Source organism: Echiichthys vipera, assembly GCF_963691815.1.
Source record: "Echiichthys vipera genome assembly, chromosome: 12".
Classification (NCBI taxonomy): domain Eukaryota; kingdom Metazoa; phylum Chordata; class Actinopteri; order Perciformes; family Trachinidae; genus Echiichthys; species Echiichthys vipera.
The window spans coordinates 22,535,458-22,563,339 of NC_139837.1; the positions used below are offsets into that span (position 1 = coordinate 22,535,458).

General features: G+C 38.9%; 1 protein-coding gene across 1 annotated transcript; it reads right to left on the minus strand.

The window, feature by feature from the left end:
• Nucleotides 1-460: 460 nt before the first annotated feature.
• dnaaf9 (dynein axonemal assembly factor 9) lies at nucleotides 461-27,368 on the minus strand. Its single transcript, XM_083924380.1, has 37 exons — nucleotides 27,255-27,368; nucleotides 25,693-25,772; nucleotides 25,394-25,519; nucleotides 25,178-25,302; nucleotides 24,686-24,782; nucleotides 24,357-24,463; nucleotides 24,190-24,267; nucleotides 23,724-23,825; nucleotides 23,472-23,527; nucleotides 23,231-23,366; nucleotides 22,067-22,148; nucleotides 21,727-21,763; nucleotides 21,549-21,633; nucleotides 21,387-21,463; nucleotides 21,246-21,290; nucleotides 21,046-21,091; nucleotides 20,820-20,931; nucleotides 20,362-20,432; nucleotides 20,080-20,127; nucleotides 19,889-19,979; nucleotides 19,603-19,706; nucleotides 19,249-19,392; nucleotides 18,796-18,881; nucleotides 18,264-18,365; nucleotides 17,497-17,614; nucleotides 16,963-17,051; nucleotides 16,682-16,816; nucleotides 16,378-16,503; nucleotides 11,644-11,681; nucleotides 9,699-9,834; nucleotides 9,270-9,356; nucleotides 8,488-8,594; nucleotides 8,111-8,185; nucleotides 7,140-7,327; nucleotides 6,944-7,009; nucleotides 6,246-6,339; nucleotides 461-5,524 (listed from the first exon to the last, which is right to left on the minus strand). The coding sequence occupies exons 1-37, from the start codon at nucleotides 27,308-27,310 to the stop codon at nucleotides 5,418-5,420; spliced, it is 3,459 nt and encodes a 1,152-aa protein (XP_083780506.1). The 5' UTR covers nucleotides 27,311-27,368; the 3' UTR covers nucleotides 461-5,417.
• Between the last annotated feature and the right edge of the window lie 514 nt (nucleotides 27,369-27,882).

The following is a 27,882-nucleotide window of genomic DNA, read 5'->3' on the forward strand; positions in this document are numbered from 1 at the left end:
ACACACACACACACACACACACACACACACACACACACACACACACACACACACACACACACACACACACACACACACACACACACACACACACACACACACACACACACACACACACACACACACACACACACACACACACACACTTCTGTTTAGTCTACCTCTCCCAGTCCCTAATAATAGAGAGCTCAGTTGGTGCTGATGCAGGGTTCGGACACACAGAGTGAATCCATGTTGTCTCACCGAGTGACAAATCCACTACTATGCTGAACTGGCTGCATGTGCAGCTGCTGACATCGGAGAGCGAAACAGTTATCCCACAATCAAAGTACAGTAACAGAACATATACCTTAGATGACTAAATATTATATTGAAGTGATAAAAGAACAACAATTGATCAACCATATAAATATTTAATGGATTACGTGGTGCAATAAAAACAACAATTAGATTATAAAAGCATCAGTCACAGGAAAAAAACAGAAGTTACAGTAGTTTTGTGCAAATGCAATTCAGTTCTGCTCACTTTCTGTAAACACCCTCTAAACAAAATGTGGAAGTCAGTTTGGCACTTTTCTTTTCTTTTGCTTCTCATTACTATACAGATCATAAGAAGTGATTTTTTTCCCCTTTTACTTTGGACGGCCTGTAATAGGGGAGAAGAAATGAGCCCTTTGCCTGCCTGCCCCCCCCCCCCCCCCCCCAGATCTCATTCTGCAGTTAGGACATCAAACACCCCACAACTTGAATCGTTACTGTTGCTTGACACGAATAACAACATCCTTCCTTTATACACGGCTGTGCAGCCAGCCGGTGTGCAGCTACAGACGGAAGATATTAACCACAATTTCACCCCATCTTCTTCTATCAAATTTGGGTTTTATAGGGCAAATATGTAATCTCAGGTATGGAAATAATAAGTACACCTGAGCAAATTCCTCTCGCTGTCTGTGAGAACTGTGGGGTGAAGAGCCTGTGATTCCCTTTTAACCTTGATAGGACAGAACAGCCTAAACAATTAGTATCAACAGCCCCCCGAGGCCTGAGAAATATTTGGACAGTTAAAAACCCATTTCCAAGCTGCCTTCTTCAATAAGCACAAAAAATACCTGAAAAATATCCACTTCTTCAAGAAGTGCATACATCCCACACTGTTGGCCCTTTTCAACACTGGAGGAAAAAAAGGAACAAAATCCTCTCACTGCGTTATCACATTGCAGTACAAGAAGAACCACAACCCCCCATTAATATAAAACCAATTAACACCAAACTTTGTTTTTGTCCTATAACTTCAGCTACAAATGTCTAGCCTCCACATACAGGATGAAGACACCAGGGTGCTCAGTTTGCCAGAGAGCTGCATAGCAGTCACACTGAGAGGCTTGGGGAGGGCTCTTTGGGCCCCCAATGTGCAATAAGTAGGGGTCACCCAACAAACTCAATCCTCTTTTATCCGTACTATCATACAAAACTTCTAGGTTTAGTATACCAACTAGGGCTGGGCGTAAAACATTTTATTTCCCCTTAATTTTGATTTATGGAACATTGACAGAAATGCAAATCTACATTTTCATCCAAGTAATGAATTTGATCTCATTCTGTTGAACTATGTTACACATATAATAAACCAAAATAATACGCCAAGAAATGTACCACTGTGAGCGTTAATACATTTGAAGTATCCAAACTGTACTGGTTCCAGCACTCGCTGTGGAACCCAGCCCCTATTCCTACAGATTTTTGGTTAATTTGCAAGAACACCTGAATCAGCCTGAGCCCTCCAGCGACCTCCCCTTGTGTGACTTCACCTACTTTACCCCCTGACTTAGTAAAAACACATTGCTTTAAAGAACAACTCTATGGATTCCTTTCACCAACACTGTTGAAGGACGGATCCTTGCCTGACAACACCCCCTCCCCCCGTGATAGGGAGAGTGAGCTCCGAATGCAGCTCTAATATCTGCTTTTCTTAGCCGTAGCCAAGGCACTGCTGGATCAGAGAAACCTGACAGCTCACAACCAATCAGATTCTCTTGAGAGTTTTTTTTCTACAAAAAATTGCATCTGCTTTTCCTTTTTGTAGCTTGTGTGAGAGGAGACGTTTAGCTTGCATCTAGAATGTTCAATTCTGTCTTACAAAAATACTATTTGTCATTTCGAGGTAATTCAAATTCTCAGCAGATATGTAAAATAAATGTGATTATTTTCTCTTTGTTGTACCAGCTTGGTGAAAGGCAATATTGTCAGAAAATATGTGGTATCATATTCACGTGACACCTCATCACATGCAAAATAGTGTAGACGTACTCGTAGTAATAATCGTGTACAAGTGTTAGTGGTAATTTGATTTAAATATCACGAACATCTTACATAACCCTCAACTCTTTAAGGACTACTTTTTGATCTCATGGCCAATTCTAGTTTGAGTGCCTCTGCTCTTTGACATGTGTAGCAGGTTTCAAAGTTGTGGATCCTACAGTCTCCCATACATCAGCCTCACAACTATTCCACTGTCAATCAAGATAACTCTGCAGTATTACGCAACTACAGAACGACAACAACTGCCGCTCAAATCAGACTGCTTTGGGAGCGCATCCCTGAACACTGAACAGGGGATCCAGCTTAAACAACAGTTATGTTGTCAACAAAGGATCTATGATACATATTATCATGCTCCACTTTTGTATTACCTCATAGTCACTTGTAAGAGGAGATAAAGCTTTTTTTTTTCAAGTAGCAACTCATTTTGCAACTCCTTCACTTGTTGTTTAGGCCCTTTTAGGTGTTGTGTGAGCTACAAGGACTCAAAGCCAGAATCAACAGACCGCAGAATACAAGCTATGAGAGACTGAGAATTTAGCAGCTCACTTGTTTGCCGGCTTTGTCCTTAAAGAGCTTTTGAGGGTACTGTAAGTACAATATATAAAAACACAAGGTACAATTGCACTTCTTTTATAGAGTAAAAGACAACGAGTGTCAGAGGAGTTAATGGAGTGAGTAACTTGGGGTGAGCGCCTCCTCTCCATGTGAACCCCTCTTTTGCTGGCTAGAACATTACCAGGGTAATACATGTTAGAGGCATACTTCATTGCTATGTTATGTGCTATTCTATGCATTGTATAATTCTTCTAGAAGACAGTGGCATATCTAGCATAAGATGGTATGGCTTTAGATCAAAGTGGACTCTACTGAGAGGACGGATGGGGCCAGCAGTGTCAGGTTCAGGTCAAATTCAGGAATATTTGAATCTGCACCGATACTCACAGGTCACCTGGGGGGAAATCACTTCAACAATGTTATCACTCTTTCTTTGTCTGCCAGCTGAAAACACAATTATTGAATTTTACTGGCTGCTGACAGACGGACATGTAAACCATGCCAGTTGGGAATGGCAATCCAGAAATACACTAAGGTCACCACTGAGCTATAAATATCTTAGATAAGAACCTAACTACAGTGAATAAGTGTTCACCTCCCTTGCAAGCACCCCCCTAAGGAATTACATTATGGAATTATTTAAATATGCTCTAAGAGAAAACACCCTTCCTCTCTTATCTGACATTGTAAAAAATCTCAGTGTAATCAAAGCTGAATACAGGCGATTAATTTGGGACAGCAGCCAAAGCCATATATCACACTGTGGTAGCAGTATGTGCACACTATGTGCATTTAAAAGTCCCTGTCAGTATCAATTCACAAGACAAAACCTAGCATCACTTGACTCAAAGATCATCAAATAGTCTACACTGCTGACCCCATAATGAATGAAAGCCATCAAATCTCCAGAGATTGTAGAAGAGTTCCTACACATTTTCAACCTCTAAATTTCACTCATTTACTACGCTTTTACTCTGAAACGCAAGTTTGGCAAGATATCCCAATTTATAATTCAAGTGGGTCATATACGAAGCAAATATGCAGCTGTAGAAATGACAGCACAGTTTTTACCCCCACATAAATTACTGACAGCTTTTCAAACACATTTTTTGTACAGCTGTAAAATTTAAAATCTGTGTAGGAACCCTGATGAGTGGAAGACATGCATAGAACATTAGTGTGACACACGAATGCAGAGCAAATAGGAGCATAACTACTTATTTAAACAGGACAGTGTGATTCTCTGCCACGTCACACAGCTGATAAAAAGCCTTTCACTTTTCACTAAAGGCTCTACTCATGTTTACCCCACCATAACCAAACAGTAAACTCAATCTAGGTTTTCCCAAAAAAATAATTTAATTTTCCCCTTGCCTTACCCAAAAGCAGTGACCCAAAAGATAAAAACAAAACATGGGAATGTATAACAAATGCAACAATAAATGACATTTTGACCAAAATGATGAAATGAGTGATCCACACGTGGCTGCAGCAAAGCTTATCTTATCTTTCTGTGTCTACCTGGTTTCTCACTGTTAACTAGCAGCATTGTAAAAATCAGAATACAGTGCTTTCTGTTGGACATGTAACGTTAGTGATTCAATTTGTTCCTTGACAGCCTCAGCTGTTTTATAATTACAACACTCTGCTGCAGGGACTGAAGTCTGCTTTATTGCACTTTCATTAAATTCACTTTAGGAGTCTTAAAATAAAGCACTGGGATGGCGTTTAGCTATGTGATTAATGGCATCATTCATCAGTTGTCAGCAGCCAACAGGCTGTCCAATGTTTACAGCTCTATGGCCAAGCGCTCCCTCTGCTGCAGCGTGGCACGCAGACAAGATAACAGGTGGGCTACGGATTGGGTAACAACAGAGGAGGAGCGATTCTTGAGAAACCCCACCAGGGAGCCCACAAGAATCACACGGCTATCCATGCCTGTCCAGAAATAGAGGCATTAATTTGCCAACTGTGATAAACAGAAACGCACAAGCCGTAGGAGTATGCGGTTGGAAATTCCCTTCAATTGTGAAAGTCTCATAGCTTGCAGGCTTAGTGGCGTAATCACATTGGTTTAAAGATGGAGTCTTGTGTTGCCTTATGTTTCAGATTTGACTGCAGTTGTGAGCAACTCTCATGTCATGTCTTAATTTGAATGAACATAGATGACCACATCAGTTTGTCTCTTTCATTTGATAAATATGAGACCTAACACACCAAAGTGCTAACTGTACAGCAAGGGGTGTTGCAGCAGGAAGTAAGGCCATGCCATGCCATCACTGGTTTTGATGGGTGATGTCATTGTTTAAAAACTCATCTGCACTCAACCTTTTTGTGCCACCAAGTTAGGAAACAAAGTGACATAGCACATAGATAATGAATGGAGTTCTAGCTGCAGCTTCTGCAGATGCATGTGGTGTTCACACATTGACCATTCTGGTTTCAGTACATATCCCCTGTGCCCTCCCTGTCCCTCCCACTGTGGTTCCCTTAGACTTAAATAAGACAGATGGAGTCAGTGGACATACAAACACATTGTATCAAGGATCAAACAGGTCAGGCTGTCCTTGCAGCTCCAGCTGACAGTTGAACAGCTCGACTTCTTTGTTGGCCTCGGCGAGGTACTCTTTAATGAACTCTTCCATGTCTACAGTAACAGCAATGAAAGGGAAACAGCAGCACAATCACCACAAACAACAGTAAATATAAATGCATGCAGCCATTCACAATGATTCATGATCGCTGTTCTCCTCTATATGTGTCAATTGTACACATTTTATGTTTCAATATAAACAGTTTGACTTTAATTACCTTAAAACTATTCCTACCTTTCTGGCATGTCGCACAGCACAAAATTTGAACATGAACAACTCCGCCTCCCTACAAAGTCCCACCCTCTTCCCGCTGCCTGACCTCTGACGCTCTCTCCTCCACCAACTCGCAAACAATGACAGCAGTAGGCAACTGGAAGGGACGCTATGACGATGACAGGCAGGAACCTCTGCAAATAATTTTATTCAGACTGAATAAAATGATTGGTCCGACGTTTATCACAAAATATATGAGAATTGAATATTGATGAGTTTCAACACCTGGTGGATTTCTTTTACATTTTAGTGCGGCATACGCTTATTAGGAGCATTTTAAGATTACAAAAGAAAGTGTAAAAATTCCAGAAAGGTAAGAATAGCTTTAACTGACTCATATGACTTTACACACAACAGGTGTGTTTTGTTAAACAGCTTATTTAAGTGTCTCTTTCTTTTTTTAAGCCTTTGAAATGTGATAAATCTCCAGTATTCTAAGCCTGAGTGACAAACATGTAGTTGAAGTTCTACAGTAGACAGTGACTGCTATGAAAAGGATACAGGGGTGGAAGTTCATTTTTTCTCCAAAGATGTCAACATATTGATAACCGTTGTAGAAGAAGCCTTGTGGTAGTGGGTCCAGGCGCCTGGTCACCTAAAAGAGAACATATAATATTAAGTCATGTCAGAACTATATACTGAAAAGATCCACATCTGTAACAGTTTGACCCAGTCCAAACTCTCTTAGAAGATAAGGAAAATCTAAAAAAAAAAAGACCAAAAAAAGCACCAGACCACCAAGACAACACTGGCAGATTAAATGTCATAGCTTGTATACTTCTTTTGCTCTTGCTGTGACATTTGTGACAGCCTGTGAGGGTTTCTCATAAAGAAATAGTTATGGTAACATTCATTGTTTATCACAAAGCATATATCCATGTATCCCTGGGGCCTAACAAATGTTCTGAATGCATTTCATTCCACATATTTACAAAGATACATTTTTTAGAATAATTTGAAACCTGCATTATTTCAATCCATGTTTAAATCCATTAGAATTGTTCCTCTTAAATACATTGTCCTCAAAAATAAATTTCTTATAGCAGTCAAAGATGAAACCAGCATTGCATGCATGTTAGTGATTCAATATAGGTACAAACAAAGTAGGTGCAAGCTCATAAAAACATTGCTCCTATTTAACAGCTCCACAGGTTTGCTTTAACGTTGTTCTGTCCACACGACATTCCACTGCCACTCACATGTATGCTCTTGATTTCTTGTGGTGAAAGGGTATATTTAGTCTTCTCCGGCTTCTTTGTCTGCCTCTGTAAACACCAAACAGAAACAACAGTTTATGTTCTTATTCTTATAGTGATGTTACCAATGATAATAAATCTATACATTAGTCTCAGTGTGTATTGCCATCAAAAACAGCAAAACTATTTCCATGTCTACCTGCTTGGCACACAGTCTGAGCCAGTCCTTTAGTCCATCATCAGTGAGGCCAACACCATCAAAGACCAGGAAGTATGGCGTGTTGGTTTCTTTTGGGCCCGGGGTCAGAGGGTCAATGTTGTGGTCTGGAACAATGCTCAGACACCCACTCACTGTGTTGTAGCTCACTTCCATCAGCTGGTCTGAGTCTGGAGGTGCCACAGATGAAAGAGCACACATATAAGTCACACATACTGTTCACACCTTGTGTAACACCTGCTACAGCAGCTTCATATGGTACCAGCATGCTGTTGGTGGGGTGTTAATGTTTTACCATCTAAACAACTTCTCTGTTGCCAAAATGGCTCAAAGAACTCACGTGTGTGGTATAAAAAACCTAGAAGAAAACATGTCAAATATGTCCCAACTTAATGTAAAATACTTATTGAATGTGCAACAGCTGAATACAAAAAGTAAAATAACTAAATATAAAGTGATGCAAATGATATACTACCCTTAAGACAATGACTGAGTTACACACAACACCAAGGGAATGTGAGTATTAGGATAAGGATGGTACAGTACAGTCTCCACATTCGTTCCATACTACTGCATCTTCCCAGCTTTCTACAAATATCTGCACTCTCTCCTCATGCAACAACTCTACACAGGTCTTCAGATGAGCTGAATTCTAAACACCAGACACCAGAGGAACAACCGAGCAACAACCGAGCAATATTCCTACCGTCAGGGGCTTCTTGTCTGCCTTGAGGGCAACCTTTTCTCTATTAATTCCCAAAACTGGGAAATGCAAATGCAGGTCAAATATTTACCAAGAAAAGAAGTCACATTTGTTTAATTATGCTTAACAAAAGCAAGTTCTCTGGAATATAAATACTGATCTGAAAAGTACAAAATCTAGCAAAAAGTGGCAATGTATTTTTACCATATTTTATATAAAGACAAAATTAAAATGTTGATGTTATTCCTACCAGAAAATCTGACTTTTCCCCAAACATTGTACACATTTCCTCGGAAGGGGCTTGGCCTTAATGATGACTTGAAAGCTAGAGAAAAAAGATGAGAATTTTAGCAGTCATTACTGTGATTACTGTGTTTTGCATTTAACAGTATTAATATAAACGATCAATTTCGTCAAAAGCAAAATTGGCAGCAAGAAGTCATAAGTGAATCCTTTGAGAATACAGACTGTGTCAACAGTGAAAAATTACTTTGAGACCTCGGTTATCTCCATATTTGGAGGGAAAGGCGGCTTATGTAATCATCATCAAACCCCGCCAGCTCATATCTGGAACTTCAGTCACATGTAAGACTCAATAAAGGGGGGGAGAGTTCTTTTCCATCTCACCTTTGCAGCGGGTGACAAATAGAGGCCTCTCTAGGGGCCGGTTGAAAGCTACGTGTTGCTGGGTAAGGATCAGAGACCCAGAACCGGAGAAGAAGCGCCCTTTGCTCCTGAAACACAGAACGCATGCACACATTACACAAATGGTGAGAAAGTTAAGTCTAGAGCTAGCCAAATGTGTGTGCTAAATTTTGTCTTGGCGTGGAAAGTTGTTTACTCTACCAGCTGCCCGCAGGAAAGCAGCCAGTGTTTGTGATTTGCTGTTAGAAATGTAGAAACTCTCATCAGCAGGTGAAAAAGATTATTATCTTGATGAAAGGGTGAGGACTTGTAAGGAGCATCTCAAACACACTCACATACAGGCAAATTAAAGCTTAACGATGAGTAAATGAAAAGGACAAGACTCTGGTCAGATATCCAGTGTATGATCATAGGGGAGGATTTAGCAGAGGTTCATATTAGTAAGCTGAACACTGAGGCATGAAGGCTGAATGGATCCGGGCCAAAAGGAAGGAGACCCCCTTTTTGTACATGGCAACTGCATGGCCAACAGCTTGTTACTGTGCTGCCAGGAGCTGGTGATAGAATACAAGATGCCCTGAGGGGCTTTGCAGCAATCAGCAGCCGATACCCCCACCACTGCAGCACAGTGATAATTAAAGGGAGGGAGGCGAGGCAGGACTGAGGAACGCTGAGGCAGGAATCAACAGTGAAAGGTTGAGAGTAGAGACAGGAGGACAAACAAGGGTCACAATCATTAGAGTTACATAGGGTGAGGGTCTTACCATCCAGGATAGAGGACATAACGTGCTCTTAGCATCTGTGGCTCATTGAAGCTGCAATCAGAAAGTATCTGATTCACATCTTCATTCCTAATTAATAGAACAAAAACAATACAGAATTATTACATAACACTTTATTTGAACAAAAACATTTAGAAATATGTGCAGATATGACACAAACAAAACACACCACTTGAAAATGTAGTTTTTCCATTATGGGCCTTAAATTTAAAAAAATAAAATATTGTTTAAGTACAAAAAGCACTGTTACATGTTCTTGACATGTAACTTTTCTAACTGAACACTGCTGAACAGATTCAGACATGGACTCAAAAAGTGGAGTAGAACGTAGCCAAGTGTGATATTTTAGGTAAAGATAAAAGCAGTTAAATGACTGTTTGCGGCATTGATCATGATTCTATGGGCGCCTACCTGGTGACAGCTCCTCTCTCTGCCAGTATGAAGGCTGCAGTGGGGTTGGCAGAGCGTACCAACTGCTGAACATGCTGCATGAGAGGCTGCTTCTGCTCTGCTGTCATCCCAGTGAACACCACTGTACTCACAATACCTGACATACAACGGGGCGCAAAAAAGGGAATATGAAATGCAGAAAAAAATGGCTCACTTTTCTTTATATTTGCGTTACAGTACATGCAAGCAGGATTTTTAAAGGGAAACTGACATTCTGATTCCTTCAAAACGATTGGTAAGTCATAAACGGCATAATAATTCTCTAAAAGCCAGAATTCCTCCCAACTGGACAAATTGGTTTTTTTGTGGTACTAGCCAAAAAAATGGGAAGGAGGATGATAGTTAACCCAAATACAATCTTAAGGTAGGCTATGGAATCCTGAACCTACCCATGGTTTTTGTAACATATCGTGTCAATGTTAAATTTGATCTAAAACCTTTAAGAACAATAGTGGTAATAAATAACTGTTTGAACCCCATCGCTGTGGGTTCATTATGGCAAATTCAGCCTCCAAATGCTAATTTACTTGGAACATACGATATTTTAATTTTTTTTATCTCCGCACAACACAATGACCTCCATTTTTTAATACCTTGACAAAAAGTTACAGTTTTGAATTTCTAAACAGTGGAATATGAAGGTCTGAGGGTGAATGGCATTACAACACATTTCACAAGTGAAAAAAAATAACAACAAAGCATTGTTGCACATACAAATATATTATTGATGCACTGGGTGTTTGTGTTGGATTTGCTACTTTACTCTATTGCGAGAATATTACTATTATGTCACACATGTACAACTTCTCTTGACTTCGACAAAAATCAAACATTTCCTGGCCTTTAAAGTGCATTTCCAGCGCAAAATCATCCCATGGCCTTTTTCGGCACTTACATACATCAAATAAATCATTGAGACAGTTTTTTTCATGTAACAACTATTAACGGAGAAATCCAGTAGAGTCGCTAACAGCCGGACATGGCTAACAGTGATTAGCTTGAGGCAGTACGGTGAAGGCATTAAACGTCTTTTTTAACCACTAATACTGTTCAAAATAACTCAAAACTGGTCGCCTCTTCCAATTTATTCTGGGGACATGGAAAAAAGTGTCCAGTACGGTGCGGTTGATGAGGGATGGGGAATCCTCCAGAGCAGTTAAACAGCGTGTATTCAATGATTCCAGGACATGATAAAAAATGTCACTCTGTTGGCAGCATAAACATTTTTCTTCGGTGCCCATGGGCTCACAGTACCCACAGGCACACTAAAGATGCCCACACACCGAGACTGCTAATGCTACTTCTACCTCTACCTGTAAACCCTTCCGGCAAAACACGCCCCCACCCCCTTGCGTGAAATTTCGGTGCCGCGGGAAATTTGCTGTCTGGGACTTTTCCAAACCTTTTACATCTTTAGTTAACTCATATTTCACCAAACTGTCTCAAACTACAAAGTGTACGTGTTTTGCTAGAATAAACCACCAATGGGCTCCTTCCTTTTGGATTGACTTTGGTAATCCACTTACACTTTACTATGAGAGGAGCTGGTACAGGGGCCAGTTGGTAAGTCTTTAAAACCCTCTTTTGATAAACACTGGGTTCACTAACTACGTTGTTGGTGCTTTGTTTTATGTGAAGGGATACTTTTCATGCTACTTCAGTGGTTTGCTGTTATTTTGAGCAGTATGAGTTGTTGAAAAAGCCGTTTTAATGTCAGTGTTAGCCACGTCCGGCTGTTAGCGACTCTCCCAGATTTCTTCATTAATAGTTGTTACACGAAAAAAACTACCTCGATGGCATATTTGATGTATGTAAGTGCTGAAAAAGACCATGACAGAAGTTTATCCTTAATATATTTTGTTGTTGGGTAACTGGAGGGCAGAAAAAAACGATAGACAGGACTTACCTTGGCTACATTGCTCCAACAGCTTAGGAAATGCAAATCTGCAGTGACAGAGAGGAGACCAAATTACTTAAAAGGGACTGTACTTGATATTCAGAGCATTAACATAGCAGCACACAACTATTTGCCATGTAAAGATATAGTGGACTAATGCCGTCCTTAGCAGAGATTAAAGTAACTGTCCCTCTGCATGTAATAAGAGTTTCTCTGTTGTTTGTTGTAATAGATGGACCACCTGCATGTGCATGTCAGTGCATGTGGCCGTGGAAAAACATTGTCATTTCACATATTGGAGTGAGAGCCGTGCAGAGGCAATCCCTGCCCACTTTTTTCAGTATTTCGAGTAGAGCACCTTTAAGTTAAATATACAGTTTGCTTGAGTCCAGGGTGAGGACTGACCACCAGGTATAAGTCATATGCAAATTTAGTTTGACTAAGATGTGGATAGATTATGATTAAAATAAGTTTTTTGTTCCTGAGTGACATACATGTAAGAGATGTGTTTTCATTGATTTAATAACCAGTCCTCTTTGTTTTAACCCATGTCTTGTTCAACAGTACCATCATTAACAATAACTCTATTTATGACAGATGGGTGCTTGCCAAAGTCGTGCGGTAATAAACAGGCTAATTCCATGTTATGGCTCTTGGCTAGCAATCCAGTTATCAATTGTGAGGCATTTTTCATAGGATGACATCATGACTATGACTGGCAACTGACCAATGTAAAAGCTTTCTGTAATCACATTTTAACTTAACATAATTTATCCTGAGTTTTCAAATCAATCTTATTTATACACCACTTTCCAAATAACTATTGTGAGTTCCCCTTCAGCCATCGCAGACCCTCCCCCTGCAGATCTTAGGGAGCCTGCGGGCTGAGGGATCAGCACTTTGAAAGGCATTTATCTTTCCTGTCCTGATGTAATGAACTGTCTACATTCATCACAAAGAATGGATCATGACTGACTGATGAGCTTCACTGAGGAGGGGGTGTTGCTCACACATGTGGACCTGGGGGATTAAGGGGCTATGCTGAAGGGGTTGACAGGCAGGTCAGGCCTAAGCTGGGCTAACCACTCCCAATTAGCGCCATAGTGGGGGGGTCCACAGATCTCCACACAATCTATGGCAACAGACAGTGATAGGGGGCTTGTTGAAGATGCCTCACATGGAAAAGTCGCTGCTAACCACATTGCTAACTAAACCTCTTATTACACATTTTTCCACTGCTGAGCCAAGTGGGGCTTGTCAGAGTTTGACTGGAGGTCAATCACAATGTTTATTGCAGAGGATACAAAACAAAATGCATTAATAAATTATTATTATTATTATTATCATTATTATTATTATTATCATCATCATCATTATTATTATTATTAAAGCTCAGCTTGCTAGACAATCACTTCATCTAAAGGACTATTGGAGTTTTCCAGGTCGATTTCTGAATGTTACTGTGCAAAATCAAATGATTCTACTTCAGATAGTTACCAGGGCATTTGATATAACACTTGTTGGATTCATTCATTTCAAATTATATTTCTGGTGAAAAAAAAATTCCAAGCATGTTGTAAAAACTAGACACTTGGCTAGTATCACTGGCCAGCGCAGCTTGGCTGTGCAGTGGAAAAACAGCCTATTACCCAGAGTGGTATGTCATATTGTGTGGAGCAGCTCAGTCAATCTTCAGCACTGAGAAGCTCTGTAAGCTACATCTAAAGCCTGTAACAAAAGGAGACTGAGATTAAATGTAGGACTGATCCTCTCTGTAAAAGGGACACAGCTTGAGTTTTAATAGCTAAAAGCCTCATATAACCGTGTCCTGGAAACCTCCAGTGCTTCAACAATTTATCAGCATTCGGCCCTGTCTGTCTTCATCTGGTCTGAGTGAAACCATCAACTTGAATCTCAGGTTCTGTCACATGTGTGTTTTAGTTTATTTCACCTCTTTAACTTTATAGGCCAAAATGCAAAAGCCATGCAACTACATTTGTGTACAGCGGGAGCAAACTAACTCTGCTAGGTTCAATTATAAGTTATAGTTGTTGAAATGTATGTTTTTGGAAAATGCTAAGTAAACAGACAGATAGCATAATAGCAGGTTGTGCTACAGGAGAGATTTGAGTAGGTTTTTTTGTTGTGAAACTAGGTCCCCAAATCAGTTGTCACTACTGTTAAGCTTGTGTCATTGCAACTGGCGTACACTTCGAAGGAGCAAGTTATAAACTTTTACAAGTCACGTTCCAAGTCTACAGGTAGTGAGTGTTTGCTTCTCATTGATGACATATTCTCAAGGATAGGTAAATACAAATGTTAGGTAAATACAAATGTAATACATACAGCTGTTTCAAAGTAAAAGCCTTCCAGTCATTGGTTATCTGATAAAAACATTGGCATAAAACAGTAGGCGCTGCATGAGGGCATTTACTGTGAAGCAGCTGCAAGATTGTGACATTTATGGAGTAAGACAGCTGTCAAAAAGATGTGTCCATGATTAAAAGATTCGTCCATGATTCTAACCATTCGTTTTCGTAAATAAAAAAGTTGTACACAAAATTCTGCTGTCATACACAAGTCTGAGAAATTGTTTGGGTTTGGATTATTTTTATGTGAGTAGGAATCTAAAAGCTGTGGGTACAACTCTAATTTCTACGACTACGAAGTCTCACCTGTAAACAAGAATTCAGTTTGTGGGTACGAGTAGAAAAGGTGTTGAAATGACGTCACATAAGTCACAGGCAGGTCATAGGATAATCGAACCCCGAATGATGCGCCGAAGGAGGATGGCTGACAACAGTGCACCCACTGACACCGCCGGTAACTCAGGGGAAGCATCATCACAGCTAAAGTCAATAACACATACAATATTTATTTATTTTTATTTAGTTATTTATTTCTTGAAATTGTACTGTTTTAAATAATATACAGTTTATGGAGGTAAAGACATACTGCTTTAGCTTACAGGCTAGCACCATGCCGGCCAGTGACGCTCAGTTAGTGCTTGCATTAGCTACTAGCAGTAGAAGTCGGCTTAAGTTAGCTAATTAGCACTGATGAAAATAAAAACAAAAACTAATTTGAGATATAATGTTGACCAAAATACGGCTTAACGATTTATAAATTGTGTCAATTGGCGTATAAATCTGTCCTTTGTATAAGTCGGTTTCAATTCCGCTTTGCTGACTCTGTTCTCGGTCACGTGCAGTTGTTTACAATGAAGCATAAACATTACCACATGTATATTTGTGTATTGTCATCTCTCATAAACAAGAGATTAGGTGTTACGGTGCGCGTTTGTGTCACGGTGCTGCAGACACGAGAGCCGGGACACCGGGTCTGAGGCTCCATTCTCCATGTAATTAGTCAATTATTTAACCAGCACTATTACTCTGAAGCGGTTGAATCAAGGTAAAAAAAAAAACATAAAGAAAATATCCTGCATAGTTCCGCCGTAGCCTCTTTGATTAGAGCTGCGTCCCCAGCAGTGGTCTAATAAACAGAAATAACAGACCAACATGGATAACACTCAATAAAGCCCTATAAGAGTTATTAGTATTCGCCTGCAGTCATTTGCTTGAGATCAGGCACTCCAGTGTGGTTTGCATGGGTCCAGACTGTAGTAATAGTAATAATAATAATGATTAATAATCCTATAATAATTGATATTTGTTGTATTAACTTGCATGTTAATGATTGGCATATACAGCTCTGGAAAACATAAGAGATCACTCCCAAAATGATCAGTTCTCTGGTTTTACTATTTATAGGTATGTGTTTGAGTAAAATTAAATACCGGCACATTTTTCAACATTTCTCCCAAAATTGAAAAAGATTGGCATTTGCTAAAGACTAAACTAAATAAGAAAAATATTAAGTCTTTTCAGACCTTTAATAATAATATCCCCAAAGCAGTTTCAGTCAAAAGCAACTGGACTTGGTTATTTGTCTAGGAAGACGTTTCACCTCTCATCCAAGAGGCTTCATCAGTTCACGCCTCTCAGGTATTTGCGTTCTTCCCCTTGGGCCTACGAGCTGGTGGGTACCTTATCAGCTCTGTGTTGCAGGGTTCTGATAACTATTATTTAAAACAGTACAATTTAATGAAATAAATAACTAAATAAAAATAAATAAATGTTGGATGTGTTCATCTTCGTAGTCGTAGAAATTAGAGTTGTACCCACAGCTTTTAGATTCATACTCACATAAAAACAATCCTAACCCGAACACTTTCTCAGACTTGTGTATGACAGCAGAACTTTGTGTGCAACTGTTTTATTTACGAATACGAATGTTAGAACCACGGACACATCTTTTTGACAGCTGTCTTACTCCATAGACATTTGAGTGTGGAGTTTGCAAATCACTCAACTAACAGAACATAATTAAATTATACATTTTTTCTTTCATAAATATAAATATACTGTGCTGAAGTTTAAAATGTGTACATTAAGAGTAATTTGATTTTAACTTAGACAGCAAACAAAACAATTTCAGAACCTTTTCTTCTGTATATATAATTTGAGATACCTTGAATTGTTCACTGACGTCTTTGTTTTGTCTCATAATCAACTATCACATTACATTAAACACCAGTTTATGAAAATGGTATTTTCCATTCTATTTGATAATCCAATCAGATTTTATTTATTTTGTAAAATTGCAACGCAAACAGGAGTACCTTGAAGTCAGTGGACATTAATTCATCCAGACATAATCTACTGGAGAAAGACAAGTCACCTGTGCTCCACACAGGAGGCGAGAGGGTCTACACAAGCAGTGACAGCGCCGATGGTGAAACACGCTTGGACAACTGGGTCAGGGTGGAAAAGCACAGCCTGGACCACCTCCAGAACATCTGTGTATCTGTCCAAGCAGAAACATTTGCAAATAAATGAAGTTATGTACTGGGATGAAGATAGCATTACTCTCAAATTGTAGTATTTTTTTATATGAAATGCTTCCAAATCTGCTCTCTGTGACCTATCAGAGTCTTGACTTTTCAGTTCCAAGCTGTATCATTCTGATCAACGGGCCTTCTTACCCAGGTGAGAGCACCAACAGACGGGGTTTGCCTCCTGGGCCTCTCTGGCTCTCCAGGAAGCTGGACAAATACTCCTGCAGGTGAGCGGCTGAGAAGCTGTCACAACTGTCAGGACCAGGCGTGTACACCACCCACCTATGGATGAAAGGAAAATCAAATGTTGCTGTTTTCATTTGTGTTGTTATTCTCACTAGCATAGCTACAACAAGCAAAATGAAAAAATAATAAAATAGCACAACAAACAAAACAGAGGAAAGCTTTTTGGATGCAATCTCTCTCACCTTCCACGTTCCTTGTTCAACTGGACCAGGAAGTTGCAGAGTCTCTTCTTATGGCTTCCCGGTAATCCAGTGATGATGGTAATGACGACCTTTTCACACATAAAAAGACCGCATATGGTTTGAATTGTATTACCCACATTTAGTTTGACAGGAGAAATTAAGGAGAAAGCATTGTTTGAAGGAACCAGAAATGTTTTTGTTGTTTTTTCAAATGTGGAAAATCTATCTATCAATCTCTAAGCTATTCGCTATTCTTCCAGGGGTCCGATACAAAAATAAAATAAAAAATTAATTAAAATATATTAAAAAAAAACTGTGAATCAAAACACACTGCACAGACAGTACAATTATTTTCACCATGCAAATGATATAAATGGCCCTTCAGTATTATATTATACTATAAGCCATGTTACAATTCACTTTACATATTGTGATAAAAACCTACCATATCAAAACCAACACTCATATTTATATCAATATCACACAATTATACCATATTACCTAGCCTACATATCCCTTAGTCAATATGCTCACCTTGTCTCCCTGACTGTTGACTGGATTCCTCAGCTCTGCAGAGGGGAAGAGCACCCCTAGGTGGTCATATAGAATGGGCTCTTGACCGATACTACTCAAGGCAAAGTGCTGAAGGAACCTGGTTGCAGAGTATAAGAATCAGTAAGCAGAAATGAGGTCACAACTGATTTGCACGACCAGATAAAAAAGTATTTTGGGAGTTTGTCAGGCAATGGAGAGAATTCTACAGCTAGGCTTCACCTTTCCTTGCAGTCTTCTTTAATACTCATAACTTGTATTTGCTTCAGTTTTTGCAGTATACATTAATATAAAAGCACGGAATCTGCTAGAATAAAGTGCTTAGAAAAAAGACTGATAATGCACAATTGTGCAAAAGAGATAAACATTTTTATTAGCACTGGAAACTATGTTTATTTTGGCCACAATTGCCTAAAACAGCTGGGTGTCTAATTATACAAGATGACTTAGATGATTTAGAAGAGATTTGGGAAGACCAAGAAGCTGAGTTTTCCTTGTTCATGTGCTTGTCTTTGTTTCAGCAAAAGTGTCAGAAAAGAAAAAAATTGTGCACTGTTTATTTTGGGCCAGATAATGAACTTTCATTATCTTAAATATTCTCTCAGCAAAAAATACTTTTCTGTTTCCCCAATGATGAATACACTGTATCAAGAAGACACAGGCTTAAATGCTATTTTGGGAAGACATACTCGTGATTAAACAATACCTACAGTGGAGCACTCTACTGAGTGATTTGAGTGTGTACTAACATGTCCTGTTCTGGCAGCTGGGAGTATGAAGTCTTCAGGCTGCCTCTGCGTTTGGCCACTGGAGGCTCGTGACTGTCATGCAGCTTCTGCAGTCTGGTGTGCCTGAGAGAAAAAAGCCATTATGATTTTTTGTTGCAATTTCATGGACAGAGTTAACCTTAAACACCTGGACTTATATAGCATCTAAAAGACCGCTTCCTTATTTAACAGAATCACATACCATGTCAACGATGGTAATAATATAAATCACACAGATTGTAGGACTATCACAATTGTGTGATATGAAAGTAAAACATTCAAATATCTAAAAAATGGGCAAACTGAAATGTTATCATTGTGTCTAAATCTGCCATAACCTTCTGCATAGTTGTTTTGAATTCATCGTATAGGATCACAAACATTTTCTAAAAGTGCGATATTACAAAAAAATAAACTATTATCCACTACTCAAAGGAATGCACAATGTGAATCTAGAAAACAGACATCTGATCTCAAACTGGAAAGAGGATAAAGTCATTTTAAGTTATCTTACATGGTTTTCTGGTTCCAGGTCAGGTGCTTTTGTTCCACCAGTTGCAGAGAGAGTCCTGATTCAGGCTTTTGCCACACTGACAAAACCTGAAATCAACAGAAATAGGGTTCATACAACAAGCTGTAATGAGCATAATAGGAAGAAGTAGGTTTTTGTTTTAAATAATGGCTCATCCATGAACCAGTACAAAACAAAATCCTAACCTATATTTCATTCACAATTTACGACCCCCCCAAATAAAAACATCAGTACTAGTGGGAGTTAAACACTTGACAACATTTTTTGAAAATGACTGTATAGCATTTTTCATAGTATAACCTGAAATACTAATAATTAAAGAAATCCTTAGATTAATGTTAAACAAGCAGGATCAGAGACTGAGACCTCTTTCAGATAGCCCGTGTGTATCTTCAGTCTCAAAGCCTGTCAGAGATGGCTGGCTAAAAATCTTACCTTGGAATAGAAGGCCCTGTGGCTCTTAGACCTGGGCTGAAGAGCAAAGACCAGACAATGATCAGGGCTGTGGAGAGGGAACGGGAGGTATGGGAGTAGGCTGCTCTCATAGTCCACAAGGAGAGACGCCACAGCACTGGAGTCCTTGTGATAAGAGGACACAGAAATCATACACAAACCAGAACCAGAAATCCATCTTCACATGGATTCACATTATATGTGTCAGCACGGTTTTGGAAGGAAGCAAGAGCTGTCTTTTAAATCATTAATGTACCATGTCACAACAACATAGATCTTATGGAGACGAGTATATACAGTATGTGATCACACACGTGTCATAACTGTAAATATTACCGGATCATAGAACCTGATGGCTCTGATGTGGTCCTTGGACAGGGTAATGCTTCCATATTGAGAATGAATAAACAGGAGTCCCTCAGAGAAGAAGATGATTTTTCCTATGATTATTTAAAAAAAAAAAGTTTTTTAAATGATGCAGAACATGGGCCACAATATATGAAAAAATATCTTGTAAATGTACGGTCACATTTCAAACAGAAATAGTATATTGTGAATCAGTAAAAATTATGTAATAATGAATATCAACGACGTGACAGAGATGTTAATATTAACGTGTCACCTTCTTCAGGTGTGGAGAGCTGGCTGCTGGAAAACGCATACGCAGCATCTGCTACAGTCAAAGCAGTTCCCAAACAAGTGCCTTCCTCTTTCTGTTTAAGAAACATACGGTCTGTGATGAGGTCACATGGTCATACGCACATAAACATATATTAATACACTGTGGTGGATACATGACACTTCTTAACTTACCTTAGCAAGATGTTGGGCTTGCTCAGAATTCTTGACATCAGATTCCATCTAATAACAACATGACCACAAGAATATTTATAACAATATTGGAAAAAAAACACAATTGTGTATGTATTTAACTAAGGATAAAACAACATGTTTTCTGGATAGATACGACTGAAAATGTGTGTTTTGGAAAACTTTAACTGTAAAAATAGAAATCTAGACTAAGTCACTCAGTGCTGTATTCAAACATTCTGTTTATCGTATTAATATGAAATAGATTTTAAGCCCCACACATACCAGCCAGCAGGCATATCGAGGCACAGTCGTAGTCAGGATGGTGTAGCAGCTGTCTGAGGACACAGTGCCATCTGGAGGAGAGCAAACACACTTGTTTGAAAAGAAGCACAAACAACAAAGCCAAAGAATGTCAAACAAGGAAGATGGATATGGTCCTCCGAGCAGTAGGCTATTTTTAAACAAGAGCGTTGTTATTTTAAATAGACTTCTGCCTTTTTCTGTTAACAGTGACCTGGGGATGTCTCCTGCTTATTATGTAAATCAAAATTAATTTGTGGAATCAGCAATCCATTCTACTTAGACTTGAGCCGTTTCTCAATACTAAGTATTCCACGTTCGGACCGTTTTTGTGCAATCCAACTTGGGTTGCGACCGATGATGTTTCACAAGTCCATCAGAACACAAGTACAGACAAGAATGCAGATTGAGAAACTGCTTTAATCTTATCAATATTGTACCCTTCTGTTGAATGTTGATGCTGGACTCCAAGAAGGATTCAGAGAAGACCACAGTGCCCAGGTCGCCCCTGTCCGACTGCAGGTCTGGAATGTCATGGACAGTCATGGAGGCCTTAAAAAAAGAATTAGACAAGATGAAGAAAAAAAAAAAGGCTTTTGAAAGGGAAATTGTATATACACGCCATCCTTTGCTCAAGGGAAAAATAATCTGGTTTCCTTAACTTACTGTTTTTACTACATAACGGCTTTTTTCATTAGTCAGTGGAATGATCCTGAAAACAAAAATAAAACAGCTTTTACAAAAAGATTTTGAAGAAAGCATAAATTAAGTAGAATTTTCAAATAACACAAATTACATTTCCAGTGAGCCGTGTCAGAAAATACAAATGCTTGCAAAATGACCAATAAGGACTAGTTAACACTCACCTTCCTTGCATATTCACTGCTTGGATGCTGAATTCACATTTGGACCTGAGGAGAGGAGATAGAGAATCAAACCAATTCAAACAATAAATGGCTGAAAGACAACAGAGGACGACAGTGAAAAAAATCAAAATCAATCTGTACCTGAGAGAACTGCGGTACTGACTTAAATTCATTGAGTCCAAAGTCACTAGAAAGGTGTTCTCTGCTACATCCTTAGCCTGAAAACAAACAACACCTCTTAATGAGAAATGTTACATGTTACAGATATGAAAGCTAAATGTTAAAAAGCTGTCTTTTTCTGACCTTGGTAGAGCTGGAGGTACAGGAGTAGCATTTGATCCCTGAAAGGACTGCTTGAACAGCAGCTGAATATATTTGTGACAAAAGTCTGGAAGGGAAAAAATCTTAAATTTAACAGTGTTTAACTAATAAATTACAGGGGAAAAATATGAATTATGAGATCGAAAATAAAATCACTTACAAGACTTCTGTTTTTTTTTGCTCTGTATTTTGATTTCCTGTGGGTGAAATCCAGCCAGGGTAAATAAATTATATACCAACGATACAAATTAAGGCTTCTCATATTACACTCTCTTGTGGACCCTACAATTAACTCCAGGCAAAGCAACATTTCACACTAACAATTGTGAAAGAGACTCAGTTAGTACTACTCTAACTCCTGGGTTAATAATTTGTGCTCTGCGGCAGGGTTACCTCTAAAATTTGATGCAGAAGAGAGTCATGTAAAATATACTGTTTATTTCTAAACCAACAGAGTTTACACATGTGCAGTTGATCAGAGTCATAAAGTAAAAGCTCACCAAGGTATGGAGTGTGGGGGGTCCCAAAGAAATAAGTTCGAGAGCAGGCTAGAGGTCCTTTGGGAGCCACACACTGCAGAATCTAGTGGACAAAAAAAAACGTTTTTTTTGGAAAGATACAATCATGTCATGTTCCAACTTCATAAAGCCCAGTTCAGAACAAGATTTGCAAAGCAGGAAGTTGAAACCTGCAACTACTTGCAACGTGCAGGTCTGCAATGTTCCGAAACCTGCCTGTTTAGACCAATGCGACGAGAAGAGACGGTGTATCATCTCCATAGCAACGCCTCTCTGTACTTCCGTTCTGACCGCCGACTTTTCTGGCTTTTTCTCGTAGTTGGACATAATTTGTAGCATTATAAAATATCAGGAAAGAGATAGTGAGATACTCTCTACATCTGCATTTCTATAGAGATGAAACAGAGAAAATACCATTTTATTTCCCTGATTCACTGTTCTGTTCTGGATTAATGCGCTCGCTCTCCCTATTCATTGAATTGCACGCTAGACCCTCTCTCTCTCTCTAGTTGAGCCTCCGTCCAAAACAGCCTTTTCAACCAGCTGAAAGTTTGTCAGTGACTTGACCAGCGGACTTTGCTAAGACTTGATTGGTTGTTGAAACAGTTGACGTGTGTTACGTTCTAAAACCAGCCTCTAGCGATTTGACAAGTTGAATCGCTGGCGACAACATCAGCCGGCTAGATTCGCAATGAGCTGAGTCAGTTCACACCGCTGCAACTCTCACTTGTGACGTTCGAAAACCGGTGCGTTGCTAATCTTTGGTCTGAACTGGGCTTAATATGACACGGACAAAGGTGGTGAAAAACGACCTAAATCTCCTATTTACAGGAGACACAGGATCAGAAATCCCAATTTCTGGCAAGAGATGTTCAAGATTATTTGTCATCACTGCTCTGGTTGTACCAAATACCTTCAGCAGGTGGTGCTGCAGGCCAGTTTTCCTCTTTAACTTGAGCAATGTGATTTATAAAACATTAATTACACAAACTAGAATAATTACATAAATCCTATTTGAAATGTTGGAGGTCTCCTACTATACTAACTACTTTGGCAGAAGCCAAGCCATTAATAGGGATCCTATCATAATGCAAGTAGTTTACAATGTTATCTACATCCTGCGGTTTTCCATTTCAGAGTTCTCACCATGTGTCTGGCTGCAGCACCCTGGAGCCCTGTGCTGCGGACCTGATGACTCTCTGAGGGGAAGTTGAATGAATAACTCTCCAAATCCTCTAAGGAGGAATGCTTCCCAAACAAGACAAAGGGCTGCTGACTTTTACTGAAATAAAGACATTTTTGATTAAGCAACAGTATTTTATTTATTCTACGAACCACAAGATAAACATCATTTCAGTATTAACACATTGTTGAATGTGAAGAATACCTTCTATCTGTGATGTTGCTTGAGATCAGGCCATGAGAGTAATAAGTACGGAATGCCTGTGGATTGATGAAAATAAAATTAATGCAGGCAAAAGTTCACTTTGCTGACTGCTAATACCTGACACTGAACAATGCTGTTTAAAAATAATTTGTGCACAAACAAATGCACAAGTAGTCATTTAAGCAGACATTGAATTCATGTCATTCCAGTCACTACACCTATTGTTTCTGGGAATATTGAAAATAAGCATACCTCTCCTGCCTGTGCTTCAGATAGCTCCAAGATGGACAGATGGCTCTCCAATTCCATGCTGGAGAAGAAACCACTCCACTGCTTCTCAAAAGTGACCAAGTCCTAAAATACAATAAACAACACTAAGGTTAGAGTACATATCATACTGAATTGTCATTTCCACACACTCGCATACCAAATATAAATAATGATCAGCCAGAAAATATAAATGCCACTTATGACCTACCAAAACAGTTAATTATCAAAATCAATTAATTCATCTTAAACCGACTCATTAATCAGCTAGCATTTAAAAATGTGGATATTTTTAGATACTGTAACTTTTAACTCTGGTAATTTCCTATAAAATGATTATTTTTCTTCTGGACATGAATATTTTAGTAGGAGGTCCAGATGTCCCAGGTAGGCCGTGTGGTTAAATGCAACAAATCAGTTCAAACAGCTGATTAAAAAAAGAAGCTGTTACCTCTGTGAGGAGTTTGTCCAGGGACACTGGGTCGAGTCTGTTGTAAACCTGCCACAGCTTCTCACTCAAGTCCATTAGCTGGAAAATCAGGAATATACAAAACAAGCTGAGACGAGAAGTGAAGGACCACAAGTACAATCTCAATCACAAGTCTTTCTTTTGGTCACCTTGTATTTCATGGTAAAAAAGCTTCCTCCACCAATGCCTTCCAGGGCAAATGCTTGAATCAGGGGCCACTTTTCCACCATAAACATATCAAACCTCTGGATGTGTCCTTAAAGTAACAGAAAGGCAAGTACAATTACTTGTGATGTGGGTGTAATTACATTTTTGTAAATAAGTATGCAATGTCAAATTGGTGAAACTACATTGTATTCTAGCATACTGAGATGTCATGTAATGTAATGTAGTGAGATGTTTGTAAATACTTTTCATTATCTCTTTAACATATGTGTAGTGAGTGAATGTGGAGATTAAAATATGATATGTACAGTACCCTGGGAACTGTAAGGTACTCCGATACGATAGCAGTCCTGAACCATTGTGACAAAACTGGAGATTTTGAATTCCTCCGCTGCTTCCTCGTCTTCATACTGTGTGTGGAGGGGGGACAATTACAGGGGTAGACAACTTAAAAAGGACTTACAAACACTGCTACAAAGGGCATATTTACAATTTTCATCATTAGTTAAAGAGGCATAGTGTGCACAAATTGCAGGTGCAGGGGTAAAAACTAGAACACACCATTAATGAAAGTGAATGTGCTGCTTTCACTGTACAGCCCATGTAGATAAGGTGTAACATTTAAACTGACTTGGCTAGTGCCAAAAAAATCTTAATAGTAACCTGCAAGAGTTAAAATACAGCCAGGTGCATACTTTAAGATACCTAAATACTCTTGATTAAGTTCCTACTCCTAACTTAAACATGCAGGAAGTGTAATTAAGAGGAATTTTAAGCATGTAGGGGAGGATGAGGGCTTTTTCACCTCTGCCTCTGTCATGCAGTAGAGATGCAGGTTCCTCCAGTGGGACACGTAGGGCAACAGGTAACTGTAGTTCATTGGGTTGCAGTACAGATGGACACACTCTGCCTTGATCAGCAGGATGACATCTGGAAAGCAGACAAGCAATGTGTCAAAAAAAAAAAAATCAGGCATAAAAATATGATTACAAATGTTGTGAGTAACACTTGAAAAACTCACCATCCAACATTTCTTCTGGGAATTCGTCAAGAATATGTTCCAGATTAATTTGATTTCGTCCGTATAATCCATAGAATAGGTATTTTGCCAGCTCAGTGCACCCCTCATTATATCTGCTGTCAATTCCTAAAATATACAAAACATATTTGAATATGTGTTGGCTGTTTTGGAATGACCATATAAACACTTTTATTCACCATCTGTTGTGAAAAATAATGTCCTCTGGCATTAGCTGTTGGCAGTGCAGTTAACCAGGTCAGACAAAGCTATAAAGATAGATCGTTTGCAGCTCAGCATACCAAGAGAGCACAGGATGCCATCAGGAGTGGTGGTGCCACCATCGAAGAGCAGAGACTGAACCTGACTCAGACGACAGCAACTGAAAAATATCAATAAGAAGAAATATATACTATCATGCCTTTGTTAGTTCTTAACATTAACTTCAGGTAAATATTGAGCCCAAAAGTTCATTTTTAACCTAATTTTGATAAAATAAAAAAAACAATAAAAAAAAACCCAACCAGGTCCAACTTACTTGCTGTTTCCAAAGAGTTCAACCAAATCTCATAGTTTGATAATGTCATACCACCTCAGAAATGGCCAGTAAGTTAGATGTTGCATATCTTTTTTTTAATCTATCAAAACTTAAAGATCTTGCATTTATTAAAAGTATAAAAGCTTAAAGATAATTATCCCAAAAGTTCACTAACCAGGGCACAAAATGAACACTATTCACTAGCCAAATGCTGGTAAAACACGTCCATGGATGGTAGATTTCCTTCACTCATCTGCCCAAAAACAATGTCAATCTATAAGAGACTGGTAAAATTTGAACATTCAATAGCAATTTGGCCAGTGGACAAATAATGGCAAAAATAGATTTTGCACCCTGCTCATTACAGATAGCCTAACGTCTCTCATGATCAGTGGTGAAAAAAAGTATTGGAAGCTTTTCCTTACAGAACAGTAGTAATACTACACTGTAGATATACTCTGTTACAAGTAAAAGTCTTGCATTTAAAATGTTACTTAGTAAAACATACAAGCATTATCATCGAACTAAACCTAAAGTACGAAAATAAAAGTACTCATTATGCAGAATGACCCATTTCAGAATATTATATTATCAGATCATTATTCTGATAATAATGTAAATATAAATATGTAAATATATAATGTTGCAGCAGATAAAGGTGGGGCACGTTTTATTTACTTTATATAACGTATGCTAAATCTATAATAGAATATGTTATTTACTTTGTTGATAATATTTTGTAATAATAATCTGAAGTCACCAGATAAATGTATTTATATATCTCAGTTTTGAAATGTAGTGAGGTAGAAGTATAAAGTAGCATAAAACGAAATTACTCAAGTAAAGTACAAGTAACGATACATCAAAATTATACTTAAATTAAGAACAGTACTTGAGTAAATGTACTTATTTACCTCCCACCACTGCTCATGAGTGCCACAGATATCGCCAACACCGTTTTTCTCATAATGAAATGATACAAATATGTTTCAGCAGAGTAAAAATATGATTTAAATGTGTGTTATTTTCGGGATAGCTACCTCCCACAGAGCTCACACAGTTCGTCGGTTAGCTTAACGTTACAGTAGGTTTAAGGTTAGACAGTAAAAACAAATACTTGACTGATGTACGGAGAAGGGAATTTCTAGGAATGCATGGCACCGCTAACGTTAACATTACCGTTGACAATGACGTTACCGTTAAGAATAACTGATGGTAAAACAAACGGCAAATAACGGACAGCGGCTCGCGCTAACGTAGCCCCGGTTAGCTTGACGGCGTAACTGAACCGTTTTTCTGCTAACACAGTTCGATATTAAACATTACCTCACAGCTGGATTGACTCCCGAGAACTTCCCGTTAACTGTCCTCAAACCGGCCATGGTTATTTTTTGTCACGGTTCACACTATTTACGTTTTTAAACCGGACACCGTTGTGTATTTTCACGCATCTTCTTCTTCATCACCCTGGAGAACGTCTACAAAAGATAGCATAGCAACGGGGCGAACCATTTTGATATTAAGGGGGGATCGTGAATATTATTATGATATTTTGGTCAGATAGTGATAATATATCCTGCTAATTATTATAATTTAAGGTGTAATTCTCTAAATATAATACCACATTTTGTACTGAACGAATTAAGCTATTTTAAAAAAGGCGTATAACTACATTTTCCAGGCGGCTCCCCCCATTTCACGCTGTAGTACTGTCTTGTTTTGGGCCGTTTTGACAGCGACGGACAGCAGCGCGCAGCAGCACAGGGGGATGGTGCAATCCCTCAGTAATTTCAGCTGTTGTGGATGCGGGGGGATTCCTGCATGTACTGTAGCTCGGTCTCATCCATGTTAGCTCTACCATTGCAAACATGCATGTGCTATAAGTGATCATTTGTCACAGCAATGCCAAAACTTGAAAGGATTCATAAAGACATAAGCAAATTATTCTCACAGG

Excerpts from the sequence above, each read along its gene's own strand:
- dnaaf9 (XM_083924380.1), bottom strand. The coding sequence starts at position 27,310 with ATGGCCGGTTTGAGGACAGTTAACGGGAAGTTCTCGGGAGTCAATCCA. Across the intron at positions 22,149-23,230 it reads GTGCTGCAGCCAGACACATG|ATTCTGCAGTGTGTGGCTCC; the intron begins GTGAGAACTCTG and ends TTTGTCCACTAG. Across the intron at positions 16,504-16,681 it reads CTGTTGGTGCTCTCACCTGG|ATACACAGATGTTCTGGAGG; the intron begins GTAAGAAGGCCC and ends CTGCTTGGACAG.